Genomic DNA, 11,181 nt, shown 5'->3' on the forward strand with positions numbered 1-11,181 from the left:
ATTTTATTCATGCATAACTGAAGGTGTATATGGGTGTTGTTGTTGTTGTTGTTGTTGTTGTTTTTAACACATTTTCCTTTGTGTTTTGTGAATCTGGGCCTGGAAACTTAGTTTGTATGTGCACAATTATCTTGACTAGATAAACATTCCTTGTGTATTTTTCTGATACAGTTTAATCTTTTGGTTTGGCTTGTATTGCAGATATTTTTCTTTCTTTTCTTTTGTATCCCTTAATTTATACATTAACTTCTCCATTTGTTGGGCCATTATTACAGCCAATATTTTATTGATTGATACTTTCTATTGTACTTTGTTGTGGACAGCATTTTGAGACAAGAGTGTTAGGACATAAGTCTGGAACGGCCAGCTGCGAATTGGCTCATTCCCTGCAATCCTAACTACTCAGGAGGCTACAATCTAAGCTAGCCTGAGTAGGAAAGTCTGTGAGTCTCTTATCACCGATTAACCAAAACATGACTACAAATGTTGCTATGGCTCATGTGGTAGAGCACTAGCTTTGAGCAAAAAACAAAAACAAAAAACCCTAAATGACAGGACCCAGACCCTGAGTTGAAGCCCTGACACAAATACACAAGTCTGAAATGGTTATGTAGCCTCTGCTGACCTTGAATTTAGAGTGATTCTACTTTCATCCTCTCAAAGGATGAAATTCAGGCCTTTGACACTATATAAGGGAAAGTGTTCTAATTTTACCTTTCCTGTTTCAAGACAATTTGATTATTGTCTCTGATGCAGAGGAATACAGTACATATTTCCAAGTAGATACCAGTTTGCCTAAAATATCCGGTTGTATGTAGTCTGTGCTCATACTGTGTGATATCTACTGTGTTCTGAATGATTTTTTTTATTCAAATTTTTATTATCAAACTGATGTACAGAGAGGTTACAGTTTCATACGTTAGGCATTGGATACATTTCTTGTACTGTTTGTTACCTTGTCCCTCATACCCCCTTATCTCCCCCCCTTTCCCTTCCCCCCCCGAGGTGTTCAGTTCACTTACACAAACAGTTTTGCAGGTATTGCTTTTGTAGTTGTTTCTCTTTTTTTACCCTGTGTCTCTCAAATTTGGTATTCCCTTTGAATTACCTACTTCCAATACCAGTAAACACAGTTTCCAATATACTCAAATAAGATTACAGAGATAGTGTAGGTACAACCACAGGAAGGTGATACAAGAACATCATCAATAATAGAAGCTACAGATACACATATGACGTTGAAAGTAGTTACAACTGTGATATAACAATTGTTTCCATAACATGGAGTTCATTTCACTTAGCATCATCTTATGTGTTCATAAGGGTATAGCTATTGGGCCTTGTGATGCTGTGCTATGACTTGCCTAAACCTGTACTAACTATTCCCAATAAGGGAGGCCATAGAGTCCATGTTTCTTTGGGTCTGGCTCACTTCACTTAGTATAACTTTTTCCAAGTCCTTCCATTTCCTTACAAATGGAACAATGTCATTCTTTCTGATAGAGGCATAAAATTCCATTGTGTATATGTACCACATTTTCCTGATCCATTCGTCTACTGAGGGGCATCTGGGTTGGTTCCAGATTCTCGCTATGACAAATTGTGCTGCGATGAACATTGTTGTGCTGGTGGCATTACTGTGATTTTGTTTGTGGTCTTTTGGATAGATACCCAAAAATGGGGCTGCTGGTTCATAGGGGAGTTCTATATTGAGCCTTCTGAGGAATCTCCATACTGCTTGCCAGAGTGGCTGAACCAGTTTACATTCCCACCAACAATGAAGTAGGGTTCCCTTTTGGCCACATCCCCTCCAACAATTGTTATTGTTAGTTTTCTTGATACATGACATTCTTGCTGGGGTGAGATGGAATCTCAATGTTGTTTTGATTTGCATTTCCTTTAAGGCCAGTGATGTAGAGCATTTTTTCATATGTCTATTGGCCATTCTCATTTCCTCATCAGAGAAGTTTCTTTGTAAGTCTTTAGCCCACTTGATGAGGGGGCTATTGGTTCTTTGCGGTTTTGTTTTGGAAGATGGTAATTTTTTTAGTTCTGCATATATTTTAGAGATGAGGCCTTTGTCTATTGAATGTCCGGTAAAGATCTTCTCCCAGTCTGTGGGCTTTCTGTTTATCTTGGGAGCTATGTCCTTTGCCGTGCAGAAGCTCTGCAGTTTGATGCAGTCCCATTTGTCCAACCTTTCTTTGATTTGTAGCCTTTCTGGGTCTTTGTTAAGGAAGTTCCGTCCTGCCCCAAGGAGCCCAAGTGTTTCTCCTACTCCTTCCTTTAGTGTTTTCAGGGTGTCTGTTTTGATTAGGAGGTCTTTAATCCATTTGGAATTGATTTTGGTGCAGGGTGATATACAAGGATCTAGTTTTAGTATATCACAAGTTGCTCTCCAAAATTAGAAAATTCAGAATTCTAAATTATGCCAATACTGGGAGCATTTGGAAAAGATCATGAAGGCACAGGAGATACTTTCTAATGGTTTAATACTTTAAAAAAAATTCTCACTTTGTGTGTGTGTTTGTGTTTTTTTGCAGAACTCAATTTTTAGAGAGACTCAATGAACATGAAGAAGGTAGTCAGTGTGAAGAAGCCTTCCAACAGAATACTGAGCATATTATGAATAAGAAAACTCCCCCCAGGGAGAAACTCTATGAATGTGAGCAATGTGGGGAAACCTTCCCTTTCTCTAGTTATCTTAAAGCACATGAAAGAATTCACATGCACAAGAAGCCCTATGAGTGTAAGCAATGTGGGAAAACATTTGTTTCTCGCGGTACCCTTGGGAGACATGAAAGAAATCACACTGGAGAGAAGCCCTATGGGTGTAAGCAGTGTGGGAAAACCTTCCCTTCCTCTCATTACTTTAAAGCACATGAAAGAATTCACACTGGAGAGAAACCCTATGGATGTAAGCAATGTGGGAAGACATTTGCGTTTTCCTGTGCCCTTCGAAGACATGAAAGAATTCACACTGGAGAGAAACCCTATGGATGTAAGCAGTGTGGGAAAACATTCATGCTCCCTCGTTACCTTGAAAAACATGAAAGAATTCACATTGGAGAGAAACCCTATGGGTGTAAGCAGTGTGGAAAAACATTCATTTTTTCAAGTGGCCTTCGAAAACATGAAAAGACTCATGCTGGAGGGAAACCCAAACCCTAAGGATGTAAGCATTGTGGGAAAACCTGCTCTTCCTTTAGATCCCTTGGAGAGCATGAAAGAATTCTCACTGGAGATGAACACTACACATATATACAGTATGGGAAGACATTTGCTTTTTCCTCTCTCCTTCAAAAGCCTGGAAGAATTCACACTGGACCCAACCCTATCAATGTAAGCAATGTGGGAAAGCATTTGTTCTTTCCTGTCATCTTCAAAGACATGAAAGAATACGCTAAAGAGAAACCTTATTGATGTAAGCAGTGTGGGAAAACATTTGTTTTTATTATCTGAGTACCTAAGGTACTCACTATTAGTGTAGCCCTGGGTAGCTTAGGACAAGTGATTTTCCTTCTTCAAGGGGAGAAACTGTTTCCTGTGTATCCTTGCAGTTGTCATTGCTAGTTCTGGTGGTGAGAATGAGGAAGGCTGTAGGCATAGTTTCCTCCTTTTCTGCAAGGATAAACCAGTCCAGGAACAGATCTTAGTGATCCTCTGAACCCTGAGCTTTGGGACCGTGTAGGTTGCTGTCTATTTAGGTACAGGCATCTGCCAGGTCCCCAGCCAGGGATGGGATTCCTGAGATTTCCAGAAGAAGTTGGCAAATACCAGCAGCCTGCCTGGAAGATACCAGCCTGGCAGCTGGATGGGGGGAGGGTGAGGAGCTTCTGGAAGGAATGTATGTGCCTCAGTCATTCACTCACAATGGGTCTCACTGTCTTGGGCTAATATGAAAGAACAACAACAAATTATTGCATGGATTTTGTAGTAGTGAACATATAACTTTTTTCTGTGTCTGTGTGTGTGTGCGCGCACACACACACACGGAAACATGCACAGGTGTGTATTGGTACCAATAGTATTGAGGCTTGAATTCAGGACTGGGCATTGTCTCTTACCTTTTGAACTCAAGGCTGAAACTCTACCACTTGAGCCACATCTCCAATTCTGGCTTTTTTGCTGGTTAAGTGGTGATGAGACTCACAGACTTTCCTGCCCCCTCTGGCTTGTAACCTCAGTCTTAAAATCTCAGTCTCCTGAGCAGCTGGAATTATGAGCTTCCAGCACCCAGTTTTATGTTTGAATGTGCTGTACCCAAAACTGTAACAAGGGACAGCATCCATTATCTTCAAACCATGAAGAGGCTGGGAGCTGGCAGATCATGTCTGTACACCTAGCTCTGCAGGAGGCTGAGACCTGAGAATGGAGGTTTGAAGCCAGCCCCGACAGGAATATCCACTGAGACTCTTATTTCTAACCAGAAGAAGGAGGAGGGGAGAGGGATAAGAAGGATGGAGGAGGAAGAAAGAGATAGCCAGCCAGCTGGAAGTGGAGCTGAGGCTCAGGTAGAGCAGCATCCTGGCTACCTGGGTCCCCTCCCTGGCACAGGCTCAGGGGGACCCACGGCAGGGTTCTGCACCTAGCGTGCAACACAGAAGGTGGTGGGCCATGAGAGTCTTGTGTCTGGCTAGCTTTGAACTGGGTCCTCAGAGCTCAGCCTCATGAGTAGCTAGGCTTACCAGGGTGAGCCACTGGTGCCCATTTTCAAAGTCTGTGTGTGTGTGTGTGTGTGTGTGTGTGTGTGTGTGTGTGTCTGTGTCTGTGTCTGTGTCTGTGTGTCTAATCACTGAAAATAACTTTATTTGCCACCTGATAAGTTATTCACTGATGACATTGATGATCATTATCTGAGTGATAGTCTATTTCCATTTCATTCCCACAGGACCCTGTGTACATCTGCTTGTCTGGTTTCTCCTCCAATGAGTGCCTTTGTGGACAGAGACAGAAACATTGTATCCAAAGTACCTACCAAGGGGTCAGAATGAAGCTTGGTAAAGACAAAATGACATTCGTAAATATTTTATGAATTAAACTCAATTATTTAATGAATAAATAAAATTCATAAGTATTCTTAATACCATAATACTATTCAGTGGACTCCTATGAAAATAGAACCTGGTAAATTGAGGGGAGATATAAGTAGGGTTGGGTGAGATGGGGAAGAAGGAGAAAAGATACGACATTTATCAAGATGTATTGTCCTCATTGACTGAATTGTAACCTCTTTGTACAACTACTTAGAAGTAATCAAAGTAGAGAGAGCATTGGCTCCTCTGAATCTCTTTCTTTCTTTTTTCTTACCAGTCCTGGCACTTGAACTCGGCCTGAGCACTGTCCCTGAACTTCTTTTTTATTTTGCTCAAGGCTAGTACTCTACCACTTGTGCCATAGTGCCATTTCTGGCTTTTTCTGTGTATGTGGTGCTGAGGAATGGAATCCAGGGCTTCATGCATTCCAGGCAAGCACTCTACCACTAAGCTGTACTCCCAGCCCTCTCCTCTCAGTCTTACTCTCACTTCTCTTGGGATTCTCCTGAGATGGGAAGGTAATCAGATGCTAGGCATCCCAGAGTGACCCAGGGGCATGACACTCCTTTGTTGCCTACTTACTGACCTTCCTGGCATGATGTCTTCTCACTTCTGAGCCTCACATAAGTTACCCTTTCCACCTCACATGGCCGGCCTCTAGTGCTCTTACCCTGGCCAAGCCTTTCTTCATGCTGTCCTTCCTTATCCCTGGTATGTTAGTTTTCCAGGTCTACCATTAAACATTACCACAAGGAGGCCTTAAACAGCAGAAACTCCATTCCTTCTGGAATCTATGTGGGAAGGTGAGGTTGAGAGTATTGTAGTTCCTGGTCAGCACAGGCAAAAAAGCATGAAACTTCATCTTCACAGAGAGAACTGGGCATAATGGCATGTTCCTACCATCTCAGCCAAGATAGGAAGTGGAAAATAGGATCACTGTCTAGACATACAAGAAGCAAAAATCAAAACCCTACCTCAAAATAACCAGTGCAGAAAACGGGCTTCCTGTATGACTTACCAGTAAGTATAATAATAGGTGAAAACCAACTTGAGGCCCTGAGTTCAAACTCCATTGCTCTTTCTCCCTCACCTCCCTATGAAAGAGAACTTATCTTGAGTGCTTCAATAAAAAGTTGCTGGAGACGCTGTCCATTTGTCTGTCTTCCTATCCATCAATCTAGTGATCTGCATATCTGTCTTGGATGTAAACATATTTCAGATTAGATTAATGAGATTCTCTGGGTGCCAGTGGCTCATGCCTGTAAACCTAGCATTCAGGAGGCTGGGGTCTGGGGATGCTGGTTTGAATCCATCTCAGGCAGATAATTCTGTGATACTCTTACCCCAGTTAAGGAGCAAAATTCCAGAGGTGGCACTGTCATTCATAAAAGCACATCACTGATCAGAACAGGAAAACATGGGGAAGATGGGGAAAAGTGGAAAAATATTCTACTGAATATTCAGGCAACCTTACACAAATTTATAGCATGTCATATTTACCAAAGAATATAGGAGTCTTAATAGTTCAATAAAATTGCACCCATGTTTCATCATCAGACAAAAAAAAATAAAGTATAAGCCTACATTTAATGACTTTCAGATAATACTGGACACATTTTAGCTTTAAGAACATGCTGGCTGATAGGGTAGACTCTCATTGTTGCCATGGTTATAGTCACTAAAAATTATTTAAAATGACAGCCAAATGATAAATTTTTACCATATAACTTCAACAAACAATTTGCATAGTCTTCTGCTGGTTTATTGTTGGAAAATGTACAGATAAAAACACTTCCTAAGCTGGGTGCCAGTGGCTCACATCTGTAATCCTAGCTACTCAGGCTGATATCTCAGGAGGGCAGTTCAAAGCCAGTTTAGGCAGGAAAGTCCCTGAGACTCATCTCAAATTAACCACCAGAATACCGGAAATGGCTCTGTGTCTCAAAGTGGTAGAGTCCTAGCCTTGAGCTGAAGCACTCACAGACAGTCCCCAGGCCCAGAGCTCAAGTCCCATGATCGACCACAAGAAAAGGCTTCCTGAAACTAGAACAAGCAGATTTGCACATCTCAAGTTCATTCTAATCAAATATGTGACAATTTTAACACTTGGGTTAGAGTGCTTTTATGGATACAATATGGTAACTGCTGCCCTGTGGTGCCCTCTAATTGAAGCCCACCCACTTAAAAGGGATTGAGGCCCAGAAAAAGTGATTGCTTTGAAAGGAGGCCACATACTATCCCCAGCATGGCCGGCCCATCCACAGTGCAGTGGTTGCAGGAGGCTCTCATATGACTTCAATGCCTTTCTGAAAGGACAATCTGTGCAATCTGTGTACTGTGTAAAATTTCATCCCTCTGCCTTTTCTCTGGTTTCAGAAGAGCCTGCTTATAAAAAGTCATATCCACACAGGGTAAAAAAAAGACAAAACAACTACAAAAGCAATACTTGCAAAACTGTTTGGTGTAAGTGAACTGAACACCTCAGGGGGGGAAAGGGAAAAGGGGAGGAAAGAGGGGGGTATGAGGGAAAAGGTAACAAACAGAACAAGAAATGTATCCAATGCCTAACGTATGAAACTGTAACCTCTCTGTACATCAGTTTGATAATAAAAATTTGAAAAAAAAAGTCATATCCCCTCATATGAAATGTCCATTTTTTTCTGCTCACTTCAGTCAGGAATTCATTTGGTTTTAGGATCACAGATGTGAATTTTGCTTTTCCACTTGAAAGTAGAATCAGTAAGGGCTGAAATGGCTTGGAAAGAAATGGACAGGTCTTTCCAAACCCAGAGCAAGCTCTGTTGTTTAGGACCCCAAATCACCATAAAGCAAGAATGCTTAAATTGCAGAGCTATTGTAAAAAGACAGTTGATGACAAGGAACAATGCTTTGGGCCGAGTGCACAGATGTGTGGTAAAGACTGCCTAGCACACACAGGCTCTGGTTACATAGCCAGCACTGCCAAAAATTTAACTAAAAAAAAGACAAAAACAAAATGCATACTAATTTCAGTACTAGCAATCTTGTTAAGTGTATTTGAGGCCTAATGTAACATGTTCATTCATATACTCCCATCCATCCATCCATCCACCGATGGATCCAAACATTCATCCATCTCTCTGTCATCCATCTTTCTATGTATTCATTTGTTGAAGTTTCACAAATACATAAGAGAGAATGAAGGCTACCCTGGGAGATGCAGAAAGTGGGTACAATATGTGTTAATGTGATAACCACCAGCCACATAGCTGTGTCAAAATACATTTCAGTTAGTTCAAATGAAATCATATTAAGATTTCAGTTCCACAGTCACACTAGCCACATTTTCAGAGCCTAACGGCCACATGAAGCTGGTAGATGTAAAGAACATTTCTGCTGTTACAGAAGGTTGGTACAGAAATGAACAAAATATGAAGTAATTCAATTGGACCATTGTAAATCATTTGGAGAAAAAAACCTGTATTGTTAAGTTCCAAATGATGATCTGAAGAACCATTAGTAGAACTGTATTTTTAAATAATGTTTGAGGTAGTTTCTTCTCTTACGGGTTCAAGGGAGGAGAGTCTACATCCCTCCAAGAGTCCACCACTCAGAGACAGTCTCAAGCAAAAAGATGGATTTATTTGGGAAGCAAAAAGCGAACTGACTAGCCAGGGGCACAGCACAGACTTGGGAGCTGAAACTGTGAAAATGAAAAGCAGGCTGACCAGCCAGGAACACAGTGTAGACTTGGGAACTAACACTGTGACCCCTAATAGTCCTCGAGCTGGGGTTTATCAAGGTAAAAGCTTAGCACAGATGTAGGCGGTTGATGCAGGGGGTAGAGCGAACAACAAACAAGTTAAGCAAGCCATTTACAGAAGCAGAATTTTGGGGTCAGGTTGACCTACTTCATTTTCAAGATGGAGTCAGCTCTACTCCCCTCAGCATTTACTACCTACAATACTTCTAAGGATCAGATTGTCATATTACAGACTGCCATTCAGATAATGCTGAGAAACAAGTGAATTCTATACTTATATGTAAATTTCAAAATCATAACTCTCCACTTGTTCCAATGAGGTGAATTTACTCTGAGCTAGGAAAAAATGGGAGTGTTAGGAGAAATGGTTGATGTCTTAGTCTTGCATTGCTATAATAGAAGACCTGAGTCTGAAAACTATTTGAAAAGTAAAAATGTATTTGCCTTATGGCTCTGAAGCCAGGGGAGTCCAAGCCAAATTGGGCTGCATCCAATGAGGGCTGGATACATATCCCACAGGAGAGGTGGAAGGATCAGACAGTGAGAGGAAGGGAAAGAGGACAACTTATATTTTTAGGAGGAACTCATTCTTAAGGGACTTCCGCTGTAGTGCTGGCATTTGCTCTCTTTAAAGGCCTGCCTGACTTGGTTAATTAGAGATGAGATTTTTCACAGACATTCTTGCCCAAGGTTGCTTCAAACTGTGATCCTCAAATCTTCAACTATGAGGCAAGCACTCTTGCCACTAGGCCATATCCCCAGCCCCAAATCAAAACTCTTGATACCAACAACTTAGGTTCTAAATTTTGATATGTTAGTGTGGATGCTAATTTCTTCCTTCACTTGTAAACTGGAGGACAAGAAATTGGGCCAAGATCCTATTGTAGAGGTCATTTCCTTCCTTTTGAGAAGCACCAGCCCCTATTCTAAGTAACCTATTTCAGTGCTGCAACAAACACTCAAGCTGTTTTTGGTTGGTCCCCTCAACCAAACCTCATTCCCATTCCTGAACCTGTTTCCTTTGAGTTCAGAATTTCAAGATCACTTGCAGAGAAAGGACTTAATGCATTTTTCCAAAATTGCAAATGTATCACATTAATTTTTCTCTCATTTTACACATAGGATAGAAGCCCTGAAATATTAAGCATACATAGAGTTTATATTGAAAGACTACTAGGATGACTCCATCTTGAAACTGCAACCATCTTGTTGTTTGTGTTAAGTTAAGAATAAACCAACCAGCCATAAAAACCCATTTCCCGAATGGCCCAACCGGTTCGGGAACATTGAATATACGTTGACCACCCTGGAATGTCATCAGACCAATTTTAGAGAACCCCTAACCCCGAGCCAATCAGATTTGTCCTCGCACCCCAAACCTGCTTGCACCTGGTTCATGCTAATCCAATTTGTCCTCATACCTCAGGCCCTGCTTGCACCTGGTTTATGTAACTTTGTGATTTTTTTTTCCTTTAAATACCCATGTAAAACTCTGCTCAAGGCCTTCCTCCCAATCTCCTCTGCGTCAGAGTGTAGGACGAGGTCCGGGCTGCAGCTCGCCTGAATAAAGCCTTGCTTTTGCATTTCAGAATGTCTGGCTCTCGGTGGTCTTCTTGGTGGTCTTCTAGGACTTGGGCACAACAATATCATAAGTAATTGATGAAATATCTACATTATGCTTTTTAATTTCTCTTAAAAAGAAAGCTTATTGAGATAAATGACACAGCATGCTGTTTTCTCACTTACATTGTGAACCCACTGTCTCTTTATTATACCAAGATCTACCCAGCAATCTTCACAGTCAATTACCTTCCATGCCATTACCTTCAGTGAGGCCCCAGTTCCTGAGCTTCACCATTCATTTCCTCCATCTTGCCACACTCTAGAAAGCCACTAACTGATTGCTGTCTCTCACATTTCCTCCTTGTACTATTTCCTGTGTATGGAATCAGGCAATGTTTGGTCCTTTTGACTTGTTCTTTCACTTAGCACCTGTGAGGTCCTGTCAGTGCTTCCTTGATTTCTCTTGTCAACTAATATGCCATCGTGTGGCTTTCCATTATGGGTGGAAAGTCAGTGAATCTTTGGGCGATTCCACTTCCTGGCTACTATTAGAAATGCTAATATACTTGGAAGCTATTGTGGGGACATTTTTATCTCATGTCATTGGATGCTATCCTCTGAGTGCTTGCTGAAGTGGCCTGGCATGAGCAGTGTCTTAGAATGAATTGCTTTGAGGGGAACCTTGCTTTCAGAGTAGAATTCAGCCTCTCAGTTCAGTGGCTATCACCTGCCTCTGATTGTCATATTGCCACCCATGCAGAAGTGCCTTTGCACTTTTTGCTACACGATCATGACCCCTTGAAGAACACTGAGAGTAAGAAATCTATCACTTGTTTCCTG

At 41.4% G+C, this 11,181-nt stretch overlaps 1 protein-coding gene across 1 annotated transcript; it reads left to right on the forward strand.

The window, feature by feature from the left end:
• Positions 1 to 2,547: 2,547 nt before the first annotated feature.
• Positions 2,548 to 5,132, forward strand: LOC125347906 (zinc finger protein 844-like). Its single transcript, XM_048340840.1, has 2 exons — positions 2,548 to 3,342; positions 4,892 to 5,132. Exons 1-2 carry the CDS (start codon positions 2,660 to 2,662, stop codon positions 4,992 to 4,994), a joined length of 786 nt encoding a protein of 261 aa, XP_048196797.1. The 5' UTR covers positions 2,548 to 2,659; the 3' UTR covers positions 4,995 to 5,132.
• Positions 5,133 to 11,181: the final 6,049 nt, after the last annotated feature.

This window comes from Perognathus longimembris, chromosome 3, assembly GCF_023159225.1.
Source record: "Perognathus longimembris pacificus isolate PPM17 chromosome 3, ASM2315922v1, whole genome shotgun sequence".
NCBI classification, from domain to species: domain Eukaryota; kingdom Metazoa; phylum Chordata; class Mammalia; order Rodentia; family Heteromyidae; genus Perognathus; species Perognathus longimembris.

Coding starts and splice junctions, on each gene's coding strand:
- LOC125347906 (XM_048340840.1), top strand. CDS start 2,660: ATGAATGTGAGCAATGTGGGGAAACCTTCCCTTTCTCTAGTTATCTTA. Junction 3,343..4,891: donor CTGGACCCAACCCTATCAAT/GTAAGCAATGTG, acceptor TCATTCCCACAG/GACCCTGTGTACATCTGCTT.